At 48.3% G+C, this 21,470-nt stretch overlaps 2 protein-coding genes across 3 annotated transcripts in view; one reads left to right on the forward strand and one right to left on the reverse strand.

Moving 5' to 3' along the window:
* The window catches only part of LOC109864991 (bromodomain-containing protein 8), a 45,861-nt gene extending 28,275 nt beyond the window's left edge, over nt 1–17,586 (forward strand). For both annotated transcript variants that reach the window (XM_020453099.2, XM_031797598.1), the window contains exon 17: nt 17,071–17,586. In XM_020453099.2, coding sequence (XP_020308688.1) covers nt 17,071–17,130 — 60 coding nt within the window. In that variant the 3' untranslated portion in view covers nt 17,131–17,586. The remainder of the gene's footprint in view (nt 1–17,070) is intronic.
* Nucleotides 17,500–19,599, reverse strand: LOC109864992 (DNA damage-inducible transcript 4-like protein). Its single transcript, XM_020453101.2, has 2 exons — nt 19,333–19,599; nt 17,500–18,669 (listed from the first exon to the last, which is right to left on the reverse strand). Exons 1-2 carry the CDS (start codon nt 19,502–19,504, stop codon nt 18,221–18,223), a joined length of 621 nt encoding a protein of 206 aa, XP_020308690.1. The 5' UTR covers nt 19,505–19,599; the 3' UTR covers nt 17,500–18,220.
* Between the last annotated feature and the right edge of the window lie 1,871 nt (nt 19,600–21,470).

A 21,470-nucleotide genomic window follows, 5' to 3' on the forward strand; every position in this document is an offset into this window, starting at 1 on the left:
CTCCTCTCCGTTACTGCTGTCTGTCTACTGTCTCTCCGTTACTACTGTCTGTCTACTCTCTGCTCTCCGTTACTACCGTCTGTCTACTTTCTCTCTCCTCTCTGTTTCTACTGTCTCTCTTCTCTCTTCTTCTCTCTGTTACTACTGTCTGTCTACTGACTCTCTCCTCTCCGTTACTACCGTCTGTCTACTGTCTCCTCTCCGTTACTACCGTCTGTCTACTGTCTCTCTCCTCTCCGTTACTACCGTCTGTCTACTGTCTCTCTCCTCTCCGTTACTAACGTCTGTCTACTGTCTCTCTCCTCTCCGTTACTACCGTCTGTCTACTGTCTCTCTCCTCTCTGTTTCTACTGTCTCTCTCCTCTCCGTTACTACCGTCTGTCTACTCTCTCCTCTCCGTTACTGCTGTCTGTCTACTGTCTATCCGTTACTACTGTCTGTCAACTCTCTCCTCTCCGTTACTACCGTCTGTCTACTGACTCTTCTCTCCGTTACTACCGTCTGTCTACTGTCTCTCCTCTCCGTTACTACCGTCTGTCTACTGTCTCTCTCCTCTCTGTTTCTACTGTCTCTCTTCTCTCTGTTACTACTGGTCTGTCTACTGACTCTCCTCCTCGTACTACCGTCTGTCTACTTCTCTGCTCTCCGTTACTACCGTCTGTCTACTGTCTCCTCTCCTTTACTACCGTCTGTCTACTGTCTCCTCTCCGTTACTTACCGTCTGTCTACTGTCTCTCACCTCTCCGTTACTACCGTCTGTCTACTGTCTCTCCTCTCCGTTACTACTCTCTGTCTACTGTCTCTCCTCTCCGTTACTACCGTCTGTCTACTGTCTCTCCTCTCCGTTACTACTCTCTGTCTACTGTCTCTCCTCTCCGTTAGTACCGGCTGTCTACTGTCTCTCCCCTCTCCGTTACTACCGTCTGTCTACTGTCTCTCCCCTCTCCGTTACTACCGTCTGTCTCCTGTCTCTCCTCTCCGTTACTACCGTCTGTTCTTACTGTCTCTCCTCTCCGTTACTACCGTCTGTCTACGGTCTGTCTACTGTCTCTCTCCCTCTCCGTTATACTTCCGTCTGTCTACTGTCTCTCTCCTCTCCGTTACTACCGTCTGTCTGCTGTCTCTCTCCTCTCCGTTACTACCGTCTGTCTACGTCTCTCTCCTTCTCCGTTACTACCGTCTGTCTACTGGTCTCTCTCCTCTCCGTTTAGTACCGTCTGTCTACTGACTCTCCTCTCCGTTACTACTGTTCTGTCTACTGTCTCCTCTCCGTTACTACCGTCTGTCTACTGACTCTCCTCTCCGTTACTACCGTCTGTCTACTGACTCTCTCTCCGTTACTACCGTCTGTCTACTGACTCTCCTCTCCGTTACTACCGTCTGTCTACTGACTCTCCTCTCCGTTACTACCGTCTGTCTACTGACTCCTCCGCTCCGTTACTACCGTCTGTCTACTTGACTCTCCTCTCCGTTACTACCGTCTGTCTACTGTCTCTCTCCTCTACGTTAGTACCGTCTGTCTACTGTCTCCCTACGTTACTACCGTCTGTCTACTGTCTCTCTCCTCTACGTTACTACCGTCTGTCTACTGTCTCTCCTCTACGTTACTACCTCTTTCTCTCCTCTCGGTTACTACCGTCTGTCTACTGTCTCCTCTACGTTACTACCGTCTGTCTGCCTGTCCTCTCCTCTCCATTACTACCGTATGTCTACTGTCTCTCTCCTCTCTGTTACTACCGTCTGTCTACTCTCTCTCCTCTCCGTTACTACCGTCTGTCTACTGTCTCTCCTCTCCGTTACTACTGTCTGTCTACTGTCTCTCTCCTGTCCGTTACTACCGGTCTGTCTACTCTCTCTCCTCTCCGTTACTACCGTCTGTCTACTGTCTCTCCTCATCCGTTAGTACCGTCTGTGAACTGTCTCTCCTCTCCGTACTACTGTCTGTCTACTGTCTCTCCTCTCCGTTACTACCGTCTTGTCTACTGTCTCTCCTCTCCGTTACTACCATCTTGTCTACTGTCTCTCCTCTCCGTTACTACCGTCTTGTCTACTGTCTCTCCCCTCTCCGTTACTACTGTCTGTCTACTGTCTCTCCTCTCCGTTACTACCGTCTGTCTACTGTCTCTCTCCTCTCCGTTACTACCGTCTGTCTCTCTCCTCTCCGTTACTACCGTCTGTCTACTGTCTCTCTCCTCTCCGTTACTACCGTCTGTCTACTGTCTCTCTCCTCTCCGTTACTACCGTCTGTCTACTGTCTCTCCTCTCCGTTACTACCGTTTGTCTACTGTCTCTCTCCTCTCCGTTACTACCGTCTGTCTACTGTCTCTCTCTTCTCCGTTACTACCGTCTGTCTACTGTCTCTCCTCTCCGTTACTACCGTCTGTCTACTGTCTCTCCTCTCCGTTACTACTGTCTGTCTACTGTCTCTCCTCTCCGTTACTACCGTCTTGTCTACTGTCTCTCCTCTCCGTTACTACCGTCTTGTCTACTGTCTCTCCCCTCTCCGTACTACTGTCTGTCTACTGTCTCTCCTCTCCGTTACTACAGTCTGTCTACTTCTCTCTCTCCGTTACCAACCGTCTGTCTACTGTCTCTCTCCTCTCCGTTACTACCGTCTGTCTACTGTCTCTCTCCTCTCCGTTACTACCGTCTGTCTACTGACTCTCCTCTCCGTTACTACCGTCTGTCTACTGTCTCTCTCCTCTCCGTTACTACCGTCTGTCTACTGTCTCTCCTCTCCGTTACTACCGTTGTCTACTGTTTCTCTCTCCTCTCCGTTACTACCGTCTGTCTACTGTCTCTCTCCTCTCCGTTACTACCGTCTGTCTACTGTCTCTCCTCTCCGTTACTACCGTCTGTCTACTGTCTCTCTCCTCTCCGTTACTACCGTCTGTCTACTGTCTCTCTCCTCTCCGTTACTACCGTCTGTCTACTGACTCTCCTCTCCGTTACTACCGTCTGTCTACTGTCTCTCTCCTCTCTGTTACTACCGTCTGTCTACTGTCTCTCTCCTCTCTGTTACTACCGTTTGTCTACTGTCTCTCTCCTCTCCGTTACTACCGTCTGTCTATTGTCTCTCTCCTCTGTTACCACCTTCTGTCTACTATCTCCGTTACTACCGTCTGTCTACTGACTCTCTCCGTTACTACTGTCTACTGTCTCCGTTTGTACTGTCTACTGTCTCCGTTACTACTGTCTACTGTCTCCGTTTGTACTGTCTACTGTCTCCACTTCTACTGTCTACTGTCTCCGTTACTACTGTCTACTGTCTCCGTTACTACTGTCTACTGTCTCCGTTACTACTGTCGCTCCCCTCTCCTTTACTACTGTCTCCGTTACTACTGTCTGTCTCCTGTCTCTCCTCTCCGTTACTACCGTCTGTCTACTTTCTCTCTCCTCTCTGTTTCTACTGTCTCTCTTCTCTCTGTTACTACTGTCTGTCTACTGACTCTCTCCTCTCCGTTACTACCGTCTGTCTACTCTCTCCTCTCCGTTACTGCTGTCTGTCTACTGTCTCTCCGTTACTACCGTCTGTCTACTGTCTCTCTCCTCTCCGTTACTACCGTCTGTCTACTCTCTGCTCTCCGTTACTACCGTCTGTCTACTGTCTCCTCTCCGTTACTACCGTCTGTCTACTGTCTCCTCTCCGTTACTACCGTCTGTCTACTGTCTCTCTCCTCTCCGTTACTACCGTCTGTCTACTGTCTCTCTCCTCTCCATTACTAACGTCTGTCTACTGTCTCTCTCCTCTCCGTTACTACCGTCTGTCTACTGTGTCTCTCCTCTCCGTTACTAACGTCTGTCTACTGTCTCTCTCCTCTCCGTTACTACCGTCTGTCTACTGTCTCTCTCCTCTCTGTTTCTACTGTCTCTCTCCTCTCCGTTACTACCGTCTGTCTACTCTCTCCTCTCCGTTACTGCTGTCTGTCTACTGTCTCCGTTACTACTGTCTGTCTACTCTCTCCTCTCCGTTACTACCGTCTGTCTACTGACTCTCCTCTCCGTTACTACCGTCTGTCTACTGTCTCTCCTCTCCGTTACTACCGTCTGTCTACTGTCTCTCTCCTCTCTGTTTCTACTGTCTCTCTTCTCTCTGTTACTACTGTCTGTCTACTGACTCTCTCCTCTCCGTTACTACCGTCTGTCTACTCTCTGCTCTCCGTTACTACCGTCTGTCTACTGTCTCCTCTCCGTTACTACCGTCTGTCTACTGTCTCCTCTCCTTTACTACCGTCTGTCTACTGTCTCCTCTCCGTTACTACCGTCTGTCTACTGTCTCTCACCTCTCCGTTACTACCGTCTGTCTACTGTCTCTCCTCTCCGTTACTACTCTCTGTCTACTGTCTCTCCTCTCCGTTACTACCGTCTGTCTACTGTCTCTCCTCTCCGTTACTACTCTCTGTCTACTGTCTCTCCTCTCCGTTAGTACCGGCTGTCTACTGTCTCTCCCCTCTCCGTTACTACCGTCTGTCTACTGTCTCTCCCCTCTCCGTTACTACCGTCTGTCTCCTGTCTCTCCTCTCCGTTACTACCGTCTGTCTACTGTCTCTCCTCTCCGTTACTACCGTCTGTCTACGGTCTGTTCTACTGTCTCTCTCCTCTCCGTTACTACCGTCTGTCTACTGTCTCTCCTCTCCGTTTACTTCCGTCTGTCTACTGTCTCTCTCCTCTCCGTTACTACCTTCTGTCTACTGTCTCTCTCCTCTCCGTTACTACCGTCTGTCTGTCTCTCTCCTCTACGTTAGTACCGTCTGTCTACTGTCTCTCTTCTCTACGTTACTACCGTCTGTCTACTGTCTCTCTCCTCTACGTTACTACCGTCTGTCTACTGTCTCTCCTCTACGTTACTACCGTCTGTCTCTCCTCTCCGTTACTACCGTCTGTCTACTGTCTCCTCTACGTTACTACCGTCTGTCTCCTGTCTCTCCTCTCCATTACTACCGTATGTCTACTGTCTCTCTCCTCTCCGTTACTACCGTCTGTCTACTGTCTCTCCTCTCCGTTACTACTGTCTGTCTACTGTCTCTCTCCTCTCCGTTACTACCGTCTGTCTACTGTCTCCTCTCCGTCACTACCGTCTGTCTACTGTCTCCTCTCCGTTACTACCGTCTGTCTACTGTCTCTCTCCTCTCCGTTACTACCGTCTGTCTACTGTCTCTCCTCTCCGTTACTACCGTCTCCTCTCCGTTACTACCGTCTGTCTACTGTCTCTCCTCTCCGTTACTACCGTCTGTCTACGGTCTGTCTACTGTCTCTCTCCTCTCCGTTACTACCGTCTGTCTACTGTCTCTCCTCTCCGTTTACTTCCGTCTGTCTACTGTCTCTCTCCTCTCCGTTACTACCGTCTGTCTACTGTCTCTCTCCTCTCCGTTACTACCGTCTGTCTGTCTCTCTCCTCTACGTTAGTACCGTCTGTCTACTGTCTCTCTTCTCTACGTTACTACCGTCTGTCTACTGTCTCTCTCCTCTACGTTACTACCGTCTGTCTACTGTCTCTCCTCTACGTTACTACCGTCTGTCTCTCCTCTCCGTTACTACCGTCTGTCTACTGTCTCCTCTACGTTACTACCGTCTGTCTCCTGTCTCTCCTCTCCATTACTACCGTATGTCTACTGTCTCTCTCCTCTCCGTTACTACCGTCTGTCTACTGTCTCTCCTCTCCGTTACTACTGTCTGTCTACTGTCTCTCTCCTCTCCGTTACTACCGTCTGTCTACTGTCTCCTCTCCGTCACTACCGTCTGTCTACTGTCTCCTCTCCGTTACTACCGTCTGTCTACTGTCTCTCTCCTCTCCGTTACTACCGTCTGTCTACTGTCTCTCCTCTCCGTTACTACCGTCTGTCTACTGACTCTCCTCTCCGTTACTACTGTCTGTCTACTGTCTCTCTCCTCTCCGTTACTATCGTCTGTCTACTGTCTCTCTCCTCTCCGTTACTATCGTCTGTCTACTGTCTCTCTCCTCCGTTACTACCGTCTGTCTACTGTCTCTCTCCTCTCCGTTACTACCGTCTGTCTACTGTCTCTCCTCTCCGTTACTACTCTGTCTACTGTCTCTCCTCTCCGTTACTACTCTCTGTCTACTGTCTCTCCTCTCCGTTAGTACCGTCTGTCTACTGTCTCTCCCCTCTCCGTTACTACCGTCTGTCTACTGTCTCTCTCCTCTCCGTTTGTACCGTCTGTCTACTGACTCTCCTCTCCGTTACTACTGTCTGTCTACTGACTCTCCTCTCCGTTACTACTGTCTGTCTACTGTCTCTCCTCTCCGTTACTACCGTCTGTCTACTGTCTCTCCTCTCCGTTACTTCTGTCTCTCCTCTCCATTACTACCGTCTGTCTACTGACTCTCCTCTCCATTACTACTGTCTGTCTACTGTCTCTCCTCTCCGTTACTACCGTCTGTCTACTGTCTCTCCTCTCCGTTACTACTGTCTCTCCTCTCCATTACTACCGTCTGTCTACTGACTGTCTACTGAGTCTCCTCTCCGTTACTACTGTCTGTCTCCTGTCTCTCCTCTCCGTTACTACCGTCTGTCTACTTTCTCTCTCCTCTCTGTTTCTACTGTCTCTCTTCTCTCTTCTTCTCTCTGTTACTACTGTCTGTCTACTGACTCTCTCCTCTCCGTTACTACCGTCTGTCTACTCTCTCCTCTCCGTTACTGCTGTCTGTCTACTGTCTCTCCGTTACTACTGTCTGTCTACTCTCTGCTCTCCGTTACTACCGTCTGTCTACTGTCTCTCTCCTCTCCGTTACTAACGTCTGTCTACTGTCTCTCTCCTCTCCGTTACTACCGTCTGTCTACGGTGTCTCTCCTCTCCGTTACTACCGTCTGTCTACTGTCTCTCTCCTCTCCGTTACTAACGTCTGTCTACTGTCTCTCTCCTCTCCGTTACTACCGTCTGTCTACTGTCTCTCTCCTCTCTGTTTCTACTGTCTCTCTCCTCTCCGTTACTTACCGTCTGTCTACTCTCTCCTCTCCGTTACTGCTGTCTGTCTACTGTCTATCCGTTACTACTGTCTGTCAACTCTCTCCTCTCCGTTACTACCATCTGTCTACTGACTCTTCTCTCCGTTACTACCGTCTGTCTACTGTCTCTCCTCTCCGTTACTACCGTCTGTCTACTGTCTCTCTCCTCTCTGTTTCTACTGTCTCTCTTCTCTCTGTTACTACTGTCTGTCTACTGACTCTCTCCTCTCCGTTACTACCGTCTGTCTACTCTCTGCTCTCCGTTACTACCGTCTGTCTACTGTCTCCTCTCCTTTACTACCGTCTGTCTACTGTCTCCTCTCCGTTACTACCGTCTGTCTACTGTCTCTCCCCTCTCCGTTACTACCGTCTGTCTACTGTCTCTCCCCTCTCCGTTACTACCGTCTGTCTCCTGTCTCTCCTCTCCGTTACTACCGTCTGTCTACTTTCTCTCCTCTCCGTTACTACCGTCTGTCTACGGTCTGTCTACTGTCTCTCTCCTCTCCGTTACTACCGTCTGTCTACTGTCTCTCCTCTCCGTTTACTTCCGTCTGTCTACTGTCTCTCTCCTCTCCGTTACTACCGTCTGTCTGCTGTCTCTCTCCTCTCCGTTACTACCATCTGTCTACTGTCTCTCTCCTCTCCGTTACTACCGTCTGTCTACTGACTCTCCTCTCCGTTACTACCGTCTGTCTACTGTCTCTCCTCTCCGTTACTACCGTCTGTCTACTGTCTCTCTCCTCTCTGTTTCTACTGTCTCTCTTCTCTCTGTTACTACTGTCTGTCTACTGACTCTCTCCTCTCCGTTACTACCGTCTGTCTACTCTCTGCTCTCCGTTACTACCGTCTGTCTACTGTCTCCTCTCCGTTACTACCGTCTGTCTACTGTCTCCTCTCCTTTACTACCGTCTGTCTACTGTCTCCTCTCCGTTACTACCGTCTGTCTACTGTCTCTCACCTCTCCGTTACTACCGTCTGTCTACTGTCTCTCCTCTCCGTTACTACTCTCTGTCTACTGTCTCTCCTCTCCGTTACTACCGTCTGTCTACTGTCTCTCCTCTCCGTTACTACTCTCTGTCTACTGTCTCTCCTCTCCGTTAGTACCGGCTGTCTACTGTCTCTCCCCTCTCCGTTACTACCGTCTGTCTACTGTCTCTCCCCTCTCCGTTACTACCGTCTGTCTCCTGTCTCTCCTCTCCGTTACTACCGTCTGTCTACTGTCTCTCCTCTCCGTTACTACCGTCTGTCTACGGTCTGTCTACTGTCTCTCTCCTCTCCGTTACTACCGTCTGTCTACTGTCTCTCCTCTCCGTTTACTTCCGTCTGTCTACTGTCTCTCTCCTCTCCGTTACTACCGTCTGTCTACTGTCTCTCTCCTCTCCGTTACTACCGTCTGTCTGTCTCTCTCCTCTACGTTAGTACCGTCTGTCTACTGTCTCTCTTCTCTACGTTACTACCGTCTGTCTACTGTCTCTCTCCTCTACGTTACTACCGTCTGTCTACTGTCTCTCCTCTACGTTACTACCGTCTGTCTCTCCTCTCCGTTACTACCGTCTGTCTACTGTCTCCTCTACGTTACTACCGTCTGTCTCCTGTCTCTCCTCTCCATTACTACCGTATGTCTACTGTCTCTCTCCTCTCCGTTACTACCGTCTGTCTACTGTCTCTCCTCTCCGTTACTACTGTCTGTCTACTGTCTCTCTCCTCTCCGTTACTACCGTCTGTCTACTGTCTCCTCTCCGTCACTACCGTCTGTCTACTGTCTCCTCTCCGTTACTACCGTCTGTCTACTGTCTCTCTCCTCTCCGTTACTACCGTCTGTCTACTGTCTCTCCTCTCCGTTACTACCGTCTGTCTACTGACTCTCCTCTCCGTTACTACTGTCTGTCTACTGTCTCTCTCCTCTCCGTTACTATCGTCTGTCTACTGTCTCTCTCCTCTCCGTTACTATCGTCTGTCTACTGTCTCTCCTCTCCGTTACTATCGTCTGTCTACTGTCTCTCTCCTCTCCGTTACTACCGTCTGTCTACTGTCTCTCTCCTCCGTTACTACCGTCTGTCTACTGTCTCTCTCCTCTCCGTTACTACCGTCTGTCTACTGTCTCTCCTCTCCGTTACTACTCTGTCTACTGTCTCTCCTCTCCGTTACTACTCTCTGTCTACTGTCTCTCCTCTCCGTTAGTACCGTCTGTCTACTGTCTCTCCCCTCTCCGTTACTACCGTCTGTCTACTGTCTCTCTCCTCTCCGTTTGTACCGTCTGTCTACTGACTCTCCTCTCCGTTACTACTGTCTGTCTACTGACTCTCCTCTCCGTTACTACTGTCTGTCTACTGTCTCTCCTCTCCGTTACTACCGTCTGTCTACTGTCTCTCCTCTCCGTTACTTCTGTCTCTCCTCTCCATTACTACCGTCTGTCTACTGACTCTCCTCTCCATTACTACTGTCTGTCTACTGTCTCTCCTCTCCGTTACTACCGTCTGTCTACTGTCTCTCCTCTCCGTTACTACTGTCTCTCCTCTCCATTACTACCGTCTGTCTACTGACTGTCTACTGAGTCTCCTCTCCGTTACTACTGTCTGTCTCCTGTCTCTCCTCTCCGTTACTACCGTCTGTCTACTTTCTCTCTCCTCTCTGTTTCTACTGTCTCTCTTCTCTCTTCTTCTCTCTGTTACTACTGTCTGTCTACTGACTCTCTCCTCTCCGTTACTACCGTCTGTCTACTCTCTCCTCTCCGTTACTGCTGTCTGTCTACTGTCTCTCCGTTACTACTGTCTGTCTACTCTCTGCTCTCCGTTAGTACCGTCTGTCTACTGTCTCTCTCCTCTCCGTTACTAACGTCTGTCTACTGTCTCTCTCCTCTCCGTTACTACCGTCTGTCTACGGTGTCTCTCCTCTCCGTTACTACCGTCTGTCTACTGTCTCTCTCCTCTCCGTTACTAACGTCTGTCTACTGTCTCTCTCCTCTCCGTTACTACCGTCTGTCTACTGTCTCTCTCCTCTCTGTTTCTACTGTCTCTCTCCTCTCCGTTACTACCGTCTGTCTACTCTCTCCTCTCCGTTACTGCTGTCTGTCTACTGTCTATCCGTTACTACTGTCTGTCAACTCTCTCCTCTCCGTTACTACCGTCTGTCTACTGACTCTTCTCTCCGTTACTACCGTCTGTCTACTCTCTGCTCTCCGTTACTACCGTCTGTCTACTGTCTCCTCTCCTTTACTACCGTCTGTCTACTGTCTCCTCTCCGTTACTACCGTCTGTCTACTGTCTCTCCCCTCTCCGTTACTACCGTCTGTCTACTGTCTCTCCCCTCTCCGTTACTACCGTCTGTCTCCTGTCTCTCCTCTCCGTTACTACCGTCTGTCTACTTTCTCTCCTCTCCGTTACTACCGTCTGTCTACGGTCTGTCTACTGTCTCTCTCCTCTCCGTTACTACCGTCTGTCTACTGTCTCTCCTCTCCGTTTACTTCCGTCTGTCTACTGTCTCTCTCCTCTCCGTTACTACCGTCTGTCTGCTGTCTCTCTCCTCTCCGTTACTACCATCTGTCTACTGTCTCTCTCCTCTCCGTTACTACCGTCTGTCTACTGACTCTCCTCTCCGTTACTACCGTCTGTCTACTGACTCTCCTCTCCGTTACTACCGTCTGTCTACTGACTCTCCTCTCCGTTACTACCGTCTGTCTACTGACTCTCCTCTCCGTTACTACCGTCTGTCTACTGACTCTCCTCTCCGTTACTACCGTCTGTCTACTGACTCTCCTCTCCGTTACTACCGTCTGTCTACTGACTCTCCTCTCCGTTACTACCGTCTGTCTACTGTCTCTCCTCTCCGTTACTAACATCGGTCTACTGTCTCTCCTCTCCGTTACTACCGTCTGTCTACTGTCTCTCTCCTCTCCGTTACTACCGTCTGTCTGTCTCTCTCCTCTACGTTAGTACCGTCTGTCTACTGTCTCTCTTCTCTACGTTACTACCGTCTGTCCTACTGTCTCTCTCCTCTACGTTACTACCGTCTGTCTACTGTCTCTCCTCTACGTTACTACCGTCTGTCTCTCCTCTCCGTTACTACCGTCTGTCTACTGTCTCCTCTACGTTACTACCGTCTGTCTCCTGTCTCTCCTCTCCATTACTACCGTATGTCTACTGTCTCTCTCCTCTCTGTTACTACCGTCTGTCTACTCTCTCTCCTCTCCGTTACTACCGTCTGTCTACTGTCTCTCCTCTCCGTTACTACCGTCTGTCTACTGTCTCTCCTCTCCGTTACTACTGTCTGTCTACTGTCTCTCTCCTGTCCGTTACTACCGTCTGTCTACTCTCTCTCCTCTCCGTTACTACCGTCTGTCTACTGTCTCTCCTCTCCGTTAGTACCGTCTGTCTACTGTCTCTCCTCTCCGTTACTACTGTCTGTCTACTGTCTCTCCTCTCCGTTACTACCGTCTTGTCTACTGTCTCTCCTCTCCGTTACTACCATCTTGTCTACTGTCTCTCCTCTCCGTTACTACCATCTTGTCTACTGTCTCTCCTCTCCGTTACTACCGTCTGTCTACTGTCTCTCTCCTCTCCGTTACTACCGTCTGTCTCTCTCCTCTCCGTTACTACCGTCTGTCTACTGTCTCTCTCCTCTCCGTTACTACCGTCTGTCTACTGTCTCTCTCCTCTCCGTTACTACCGTCTGTCTACTGTCTCTCCTCTCCGTTACTACCGTTTGTCTACTGTCTCTCTCCTCTCCGTTACTACCGTCTGTCTACTGTCTCTCTCTCTTCTCCGTTACTACCGTCTGTCTACTGTCTCTCCTCTCCGTTACTACCGTCTGTCTACGGTCTGTCTACTGTCTCTCTCCTCTCCGTTACTACCGTCTGTCTACTGTCTCTCCTCTCCGTTTACTTCCGTCTGTCTACTGTCTCTCTCCTCTCCGTTACTACCGTCTGTCTGCTGTCTCTCTCCTCTCCGTTACTACCATCTGTCTACTGTCTCTCTCCTCTCCGTTACTACCGTCTGTCTACTGTCTCTCTCCTCTCCGTTAGTACCGTCTGTCTACTGACTCTCCTCTCCGTTACTACTGTCTGTCTACTGTCTCCTCTCCGTTACTACCGTCTGTCTACTGACTCTCCTCTCCGTTACTACCGTCTGTCTACTGACTCTCCTCTCCGTTACTACCGTCTGTCTACTGACTCTCCTCTCCGTTACTACCGTCTGTCTACTGACTCTCCTCTCCGTTACTACCGTCTGTCTACTGACTCTCCTCTCCGTTACTACCGTCTGTCTACTGACTCTCCTCTCCGTTACTACCGTCTGTCTACTGACTCTCCTCTCCGTTACTACCGTCTGTCTACTGTCTCTCCTCTCCGTTACTAACATCGGTCTACTGTCTCTCCTCTCCGTTACTACCGTCTGTCTACTGTCTCTCTCCTCTCCGTTACTACCGTCTGTCTGTCTCTCTCCTCTACGTTAGTACCGTCTGTCTACTGTCTCTCTTCTCTACGTTACTACCGTCTGTCTACTGTCTCTCTCCTCTACGTTACTACCGTCTGTCTACTGTCTCTCCTCTACGTTACTACCGTCTGTCTCTCCTCTCCGTTACTACCGTCTGTCTACTGTCTCCTCTACGTTACTACCGTCTGTCTCCTGTCTCTCCTCTCCATTACTACCGTATGTCTACTGTCTCTCTCCTCTCTGTTACTACCGTCTGTCTACTCTCTCTCCTCTCCGTTACTACCGTCTGTCTACTGTCTCTCCTCTCCGTTACTACCGTCTGTCTACTGTCTCTCCTCTCCGTTAGTACCGTCTGTCTACTGTCTCTCCTCTCCGTTACTACTGTCTGTCTACTGTCTCTCCTCTCCGTTACTACCGTCTTGTCTACTGTCTCTCCTCTCCGTTACTACCATCTTGTCTACTGTCTCTCCTCTCCGTTACTACCGTCTTGTCTACTGTCTCTCCCCTCTCCGTTACTACTGTCTGTCTACTGTCTCTCCTCTCCGTTACTACCGTCTGTCTACTGTCTCTCTCCTCTCCGTTACTACCGTCTGTCTCTCTCCTCTCCGTTACTACCGTCTGTCTACTGTCTCTCTCCTCTCCGTTACTACCGTCTGTCTACTGTCTCTCTCCTCTCCGTTACTACCGTCTGTCTACTGTCTCTCCTCTCCGTTACTACCGTTTGTCTACTGTCTCTCTCCTCTCCGTTTTAACCGTCTGTCTACTGTCTCTCTCTTCTCCGTTACTACCGTCTGTCTACTGTCTCTCCTCTCCGTTACTACCGTCTGTCTACTGTCTCTCCTCTCCGTTACTACTGTCTGTCTACTGTCTCTCCTCTCCGTTACTACCGTCTTGTCTACTGTCTCTCCTTTCCGTTACTACCGTCTTGTCTACTGTCTCTCCCCTCTCCGTTACTACTGTCTGTCTACTGTCTCTCCTCTCCGTTACTACAGTCTGTCTACTGTCTCTCTCCTCTCCGTTACAACCGTCTGTCTACTGTCTCTCTCCTCTCCGTTACTACCGTCTGTCTACTGTCTCTCTCCTCTCCGTTACTACCGTCTGTCTACTGACTCTCCTCTCCGTTACTACCGTCTGTCTACTGTCTCTCTCCTCTCCGTTACTACCGTCTGTCTACTGTCTCTCCTCTCCGTTACTACCGTTTGTCTACTGTCTCTCTCCTCTCCGTTACTACAGTCTGTCTACTGTCTCTCTCCTCTCCGTTACTACCGTCTGTCTACTGTCTCTCCTCTCCGTTACTACCGTCTGTCTACTGTCTCTCTCCTCTCCGTTACTACCGTCTGTCTACTGTCACTCTCCTCTCCGTTACTACCGTCTGTCTACTGACTCTCCTCTCCGTTACTACCGTCTGTCTACTGTCTCTCTCCTCTCTGTTACTACCGTCTGTCTACTGTCTCTCTCCTCTCTGTTACTACCGTTTGTCTACTGTCTCTCTCCTCTCCGTTACTACCGTCTGTCTACTGTCTCTCTCTTCTCCGTTACTACCGTCTGTCTACTGTCTCTCCTCTCCGTTACTACCGTCTGTCTACTGTCTCTCCTCTCCGTTACTACTGTCTGTCTACTGTCTCTCCTCTCCGTTACTACCGTCTTGTCTACTGTCTCTCCTCTCCGTTACTACCGTCTTGTCTACTGTCTCTCCCCTCTCCGTTACTACTGTCTGTCTACTGTCTCTCCTCTCCGTTACTACAGTCTGTCTACTGTCTCTCTCCTCTCCGTTACAACCGTCTGTCTACTGTCTCTCTCCTCTCCGTTACTACCGTCTGTCTACTGTCTCTCTCCTCTCCGTTACTAACCGTCTGTCTACTGACTCTCCTCTCCGTTACTACCGTCTGTCTACTGACTCTCCTCTCCGTTACTACCGTCTGTCTACTGTCTCTCTCCTCTCCGTTACTACCGTCTGTCTACTGTCTCTCCTCTCCGTTACTACCGTTTGTCTACTGTCTCTCTCCTCTCCGTTACTACCGTCTGTCTACTGTCTCTCTCCTCTCCGTTACTACCGTCTGTCTACTGTCTCTCTCCTCTCCGTTACTACCGTCTGTCTACTGTCTCTCTCCTCTCCGTTACTACCGTCTGTCTACTGTCTCTCTCCTCTCCGTTACTACCGTCTGTCTACTGTCTCTCTCCTCTCCGTTACTACCGTCTGTCTACTGTCTCTCTCCTCTCTGTTACTACCGTTTGTCTACTGTCTCTCTCCTCTCCGTTACTACCGTCTGTCTATTGTCTCTCTCCTCTGTTACCACCTTCTGTCTACTATCTCCGTTACTACCGTCTGTCTACTGACTCTCTCCTCTCCGTTACTACTGTCTACTGTCTCCGTTTGTACTGTCTACTGTCTCCGTTACTACTGTCTACTGTCTCCGTTTGTACTGTCTACTGTCTCCACTTCTACTGTCTACTGTCTCCGCTACTACTGTCTACTGTCTCCGTTACTACTGTCTTCTGTCTCCGCTACTACTGTCTACTGTCTCCGTTACTACTGTCTACTGTCTCCGTTACTACTGTCTACTGTCTCCGTTACTACTGTCGCTCCCCTCTCCTTTACTACTGTCTCCGTTACTACTGTCTACTGTCTCCGTTACTACTGTCTACTGTCTCCGCTACTACTGTCTACTGTCTCCGTTACTACTGTCTACTGTCTCCGCTACTACTGTCTACTGTCTCCGCTACTACTGTCTACTGTCTCCGTTACTACTGTCTACTGTCTCCGTTACTACTGTCGCTCCCTTCTCCGTTACTACTGTCTCCGTTTCTACTGTCTACTGTCACTCCCTTCTCTGTTACTACTGTCTACTGTCTCCGTTACTACTGTCTACTGTCTCCGTTACTACTGTCTACTGTCTCCGTTACTACTGTCTCCGCTACTACTGTCTACTGTCTCCGTTACTACTTTCTACTGTCTCCACTACTGTCTACTGTCTCCGCTACTACTGTCTACTGTCTCCGTTACTACTGTCGCTCCCCTCTCCGTTACTACTGTCTCCGTTTCTACTGTCGCTCCCCTCTCTGTCTACTGTCTCTCCCCTCTCCGTTACTACTGTCGCTCCCCTCTCCGTTACTACTCTCTCCGTTTCTACTGTCGCTCCCCTCTCCGTTACTACTGTCTCCGTTTCTACTGTCTACTGTCGCTCCCTTCTCTGTTACTACTGTCTACTGTCTCCGTTACTACTGTCTACTGTCTCCGTTACTACTGTCTACTGTCTCCGTTACTACTGTCTCCGCTACTACTGTCTACTGTCTCCGTTACTACTGTCTACTGTCTCCACTACTGTCTACTGTCTCCGCTACTACTGTCTACTGTCTCCGTTACTACTGTCGCTCCCCTCTCCGTTACTACTGTCTCCGTTTCTACTGTCGCTCCCCTCTCTGTCTACTGTCTCTCCCCTCTCCGTTACTACTGTCGCTCCCCTCTCCGTTACTACTCTCTCCGTTTCTACTGTCGCTCCCCTCTCCGTTATTACTGTCTCCGTTTCTACTGTCGCTCCCCTCTCTGTCTACTGTCTCTCCCCTCTCCGTTACTACTGTCTCCGTTTCTACTGTCGCTCCCCTCTCTGTCTACTGTCTCTCCCCTCTCCGTTACTACTGTCGCTCCCCTCTCCGTTACTACTCTCTCCGTTTCTACTGTCGCTCCCCTCTCCGTTACTACTGTCTCCGTTTCTACTGTCGCTCCCCTCTCCGTTACTACTGTCTCCGTTTCTACTGTCGCTCCCCTCTCTGTCTACTGTCTCTCCCCTCTCCGTTACTACTGTCTCCGTTTCTACTGTCGCTCCCCTCTCTGTCTACTGTCTCTCCCCTCTCCGTTACTACTGTCGCTCCCCTCTCCGTTACTACTGTCTCCGTTTCTACTGTCGCTCCCCTCTCTGTCTACTGTCTCTCCCCTCTCCGTTACTACTGTCTGTCTCTCCCCTCTCCATTTGTACTGTCTGTTCGTACTGTCTCCTCTCTCCATTTCGACTGACTCCTGTATTCTCACTTGACTGTCTGAATGTGTTGTCTTGTTTGTCTGACTGTACTTGTTTGTGTTGTTTTCTCTGGATGTGTGTGTGTACAAGGGGTAAATGTCACTGTGTGTGTGTGTGTGTGTGTTTCTTTTCTCACTAACTGTTTGTCCTCCTACAGGACAGTGTCCCAATGGCCTCTCCCGCTTTCCTTCTCTCTCTTTTTGTAAGTATTCAGGTCAAAGGTCAAATCTCACCAGACTAAGCAGAGTGCACGCTCTGTTTCTACGTCACACTACCAAAACAAGTTTGCTACTCACACTGACTATAGTGAAACATTTCAAATGCATACACTCACCTCTTATATTAACAAACACTTCCCTCGCCAAGTTTTTGACCTTCGGTATTTGATTAAGTGGACCCATCCTGGTTGTGGGTGTATGTGCATTTGTTTAGCCCCATATGCCTTTTTTTTAATGTGTTCAGTGGTTGTCTTCAACTTCTTTCTTAGCATGTCCCGTCTGGTCCATTGTTTTTCTTCTGTCCTTTTAATCTTTCGTTTTCTTCATTTCATCTGGCGGGCAAGCAGAGATAATCTTGTTTTAAACAGGCCGACCAGGAGCCATCGCTGGGTTTCTAACCTGGTGTCGGACTCACCTCTAACCCAACCTCTCTTCCCTGCAGGACGGGGGCACCAGAGGGCGCCGCTGTGCAATTGAAGCAGACATGAAGATGAAGAAATAACCGGAGTCAAAAGGCAGTAGGGTGCCAATGAGACGATTTAAACCAGAGAATGTTTGATGGAGTTACTGTTCTGTGAAGTTAGTTGTTTTGAGTTTAATCAGTTTTCCGGTCGCGGTATGGCTGCAGTCCTGTGTACAGTTTAACTAACTTAAGTCTATGATTTGCATTTGAAGCCAGTACACTAGATTGACAGTTGCCACAAGTAACCAGCAGACACTGCAGCCCTGGAGTACTGAATCAGTTTTACTACTACAGTGACTGACTTGGGGCCCCATTGTGTTTTAGGATGTAGCCATCTGTAAAATATCCTGCAAGGAATTATGAGTCTACTGTATGTTAGTGGGAGTACAAAAAAGTAGTACCGGAGTGTTGAACTTTATGTACAGTTTTATGTTTTTCCCCATTTGTATGTTTTGTTGTTCAACTGTTTATTAAAAGTAAGAGAATTGCAAACAATGGAAGTGTCTGTAACTTTGACAGACCTAAGTTGAGACCTTCAGTTCTTAGGGTATAGACTAATCATTGGTGATTCTGACAGATGTTTTGATTGAAAGAGTATGGCAACCCTGAAAAGAATACTGTGCAAAAACATTCACATTTCTCAGTTTAAAAATACTGCAAGTCAGACACAGGGTAAGGGGCAACACTAGCTTGCTTCCACAGCCAGCATGAGATTTCCATGGTTTTACAAAAGACAAATCAAGCAAGTGTGTCGAACAGAAATGTGCACAAAAAAATAAAACCTGTCAGAGTTAGATTGTACCATACTTGACCCCTGCTAATACCAGCAAGGTAACATGCATTCTGTGCTCTTTTCTATGTCAACTCAAATTTCAGCAGTACAAAACATAGGGTATCAATTTCTTCCTTTTCAAACGATACAAAATGATCTCTTTTCACAATTGAACTGACTGTTCTTCAGTGATATTCCAGTGCAAAACATTCATTTAATGTCAACTCTCCAATACAGTAGTGTACTAACTAACATATATTTAGTACACTGAAAAAAGACAGTGGTGCAACAGCTTTTTCTCCTAACTGGAATGTGGAGAATTATAGGCCACATGTTGATTCCTGATAAGAAATTGTCTCAGCAGAACTCATGTATGACAGGGCTCGCAGAGGAATACAATTTCTTCTTGACCAGTCGGTACTGGGGTCGTAGTTTCAACACCTTGTCGGTAACGAATATGTGCTTGAGAAGCGGCCAACAGTCTTTGTCCAGCTTGAACACGACGGACAGCTCGAAAGTAGGAGTGACAGTCGGGTCGGGTGTTATAGTGCCCAGCATTTGCAGCTGTTGGCCCAGTTGTGTCTCCAAATAGACCTGTATGAAGGCCCCACGGAGCCCGCACGGCTCTCCCGCTGAGGAACGCACCACATCCAGGGCAACATTGGCGGTCAGCGTGCAGGGAAGCAGTAGTATCCGGCACCGCAGACTGGATTCTTTAGCTTCAGAGAGACAACGCACTATCTGCCTGGTCATGTCCTGATGGAGTATTCTCTCTTCACAGTCGAGAGCCGTTTCAGAGTCCAGACCTGGAAAAGAGAATATGGTGTGTTGATATCAATATTGCTGATCAACCAGGAGTTGAAGTTGCACAGCCTATATACTTTAGTATTGCAGACATTTGGCAGGGGCTATATTTAGGCCTTATATCTATATATGCCAATACTTTTTGACCTACTTAGTTATTCATGCTATTCAAGAACATTGCACCATTACATTTCAAACCATCTTGAAAATGTCATTATTTTGATGATTAGTCATAAACACGTGTTGCACTATAGATTTAGAATTTTACATACTTAGTAACATTGTAATAGGGAATTTATCGTAAAAATAAGGCAATCAGCCACTTTAAACTAGGAGACAGCTCAGGTCAATTAACTTCTTAGAACAGATCATCAACTGATACAGTCATGAGCTGTCGGCTGCAGTAAACTATCTGGCAGCATCAGCTGCATTGTATCACGGCAGGCTACTGTGGCCGCTTGGAAAATACATGTTACACCAGGCAACAGATACCAAAGTTGCCGAGGATTACAAAGTAAAAATACTTGTTTCCATTATGGTCCTCAACAAAGTTTGTCAAAAGGCCTATAAATTCACCAAAATTAAATGGAATGGTTATCAAAAGCCATTATTTAGTACAGTACATCTGATGAAATACATACTTAGATTTCAGAACAGAGACTTACTTGAGTTTATTTCCTTGATGAATTCGGAACTTTCAATGCTGCCTCGACGCACATATTTTTTGTCGCTCGAAGTGATTTGACAGAGAAACTTCCTCATCAGTTCGACAATGTTATCCTCTTCAGACACAATCGGTATTCCGTGTCCGAGGACCAGTGCCGGGGTATAGACCATTTTGACCGTCTCTCTATCTCCAATACTCCACTCAGTGATACACGTTTTCTATCTATTCTCTCCATGTAGAAGTCAGTTGATTGTGGTCATTGGAGCTCTCTCTGTGTTTAAATACTCCTTGGTTGCATCAGCTGAGTTTGATCACGTGTGGGACCGCCTCCTTGGTTACCATAGCAGCGCGACAGAGAGCAACTGCTGAACCGGGTTGAATCAGCCTCACGCAACATGCCTAGACGTTGCATTGACTGGCTACTCAATACTGATAATATCCCCTTTTATCCAGTATTCTGTCTTCCGTGCAATGAATGCTATTTGTTAGGTTATCAAGAAAATGAAAATAAACAATTACTCATATTTAGAACAAATTGTTTTGTTTTGTTCTAAACAAAGATTCTTCTGATCTCATAATGTATTTTCAACTGATGACAGAATTATGGATACCTAATTTAGGCCTAAAAAGGTAGCCCCCTAAAAATGATCGTATTGGATATCGGAAATGGTTGTCTTGATTCCCTTTTGATGAATCCTTTCATAAGTATGTGACCTGTAGGTTCTGGAATACACTGGAAAACACTGTGTTCTGTTCCCTACCTGTGCCTGTGAATCTAGACCAGGCCAGCCCAGCTAGCCACTACCTGGGCTGAGTCACAGGTGAATCACATCACATGGCCTGATACTCACTGACCAGGCAGGAAGTGGATTTCCCCTGAACCTTGGATCCTCCCTTCCTGCTCTCCTCTCTGTTTCCCTCTCACCCTGGGCCCTTTCAACACTCACACAAGTGTTTCAGACATGTTGAAATTAATGTGTATCTAGAAGAGTCAATGTTTTCTCACCAAACAGCTCTTGGGCTCTTGAGTGGCGCAGTGGCCTAAGGCACTGTATCTCAGCACAAGATGTGTTGGGTAGGCTGTCATTGTAAATAAGAATTTGTTCTTAACTGACTTGCTTGCTGGGTTAAATAAAATAAAAATGTGTGTTGTGGGTATTGGAAATGAAAAAACAAGAAAAACATGAAAAAACAAGTATATATATAGACTTATGTGCTATTTTTAAACTCACATGTTGGACCTGTTCATAATCTATGGCTAGATCTGTGCCCCAGGAAGGAGTCTGACTGTAAAAGAGTTCAGTTATGAGTCACAGAAATGGACTTTTCCCCTTGTGTGACTATACCTGTACACCAGCCCTGCCCAGATCATGTGAGGATCTGGCTACCATTATGACATCAGTAAAGAGGGAGTTTACTATCTTTCTATGGAAGTGAAGGGAAACCACATAATGTGTGGGTCTGTGGGGCTTACCACTGTGTCTGGCTGGGCTGTTGCAGACAGCCACTCTGCTTGCATTTCCCATTTGTTTGTGTGTGAGTGCGTGTGTCCATGTTTGTGTGTGTTTGTCAGCTTCCTCATCCGATTGAGAACAGGTATTCACAGGTTCTCAAATGATTGACCTAATTAAGTAAATTAATCAAATGCACCATATATCACTGATGTGCTCTATTTCTGTCACAACGTTTTGTCCTCCAAGCATATTCAGTGGTTGAGACACTCTGAAACTGCTCAAATCTATTCAAAATCAGTCCAGAACACCCAGACCAGTCCCAGACTCAGTCACCTGCTACATAGCTCAGGCATGGTCTATCACCAGGTCAACATTCACAAGGCCGCAGGGCCAGACGGATTACCAGGACATGTACTCCGAGCATGCGCTGACCAACTGGCAAGTGTCTTCACTGACATTTTCAATCTCTCCCTGTCTGAGTCTGTAATACCAACATGTTTCAAGCAGACCACCATAGTCCCTGTTCCCAAGAACACCAAGGTAACCTGCCTAAATCACTACCGACCCAGAGCACTCACATCTGTAGCCATGAAGTGCTTTGAAAGGCTCGTCATGGCTCACATCAACAACATTATCCCAGAAACACTAGACCCACTCCAATTTGCATACCACCCTAACAGAT

Source organism: Oncorhynchus kisutch, linkage group LG19 (assembly GCF_002021735.2).
Source record: "Oncorhynchus kisutch isolate 150728-3 linkage group LG19, Okis_V2, whole genome shotgun sequence".
In the NCBI taxonomy this organism is placed as follows: Eukaryota; Metazoa; Chordata; class Actinopteri; order Salmoniformes; family Salmonidae; genus Oncorhynchus; species Oncorhynchus kisutch.

Coding starts and splice junctions, on each gene's coding strand:
- LOC109864992 (XM_020453101.2), bottom strand. CDS start 19,504: ATGGTCTATACCCCGGCACTGGTCCTCGGACACGGAATACCGATTGTG. Junction 18,670..19,332: donor CATCAAGGAAATAAACTCAA/GTAAGTCTCTGT, acceptor TCTCTTTTCCAG/GTCTGGACTCTGAAACGGCT.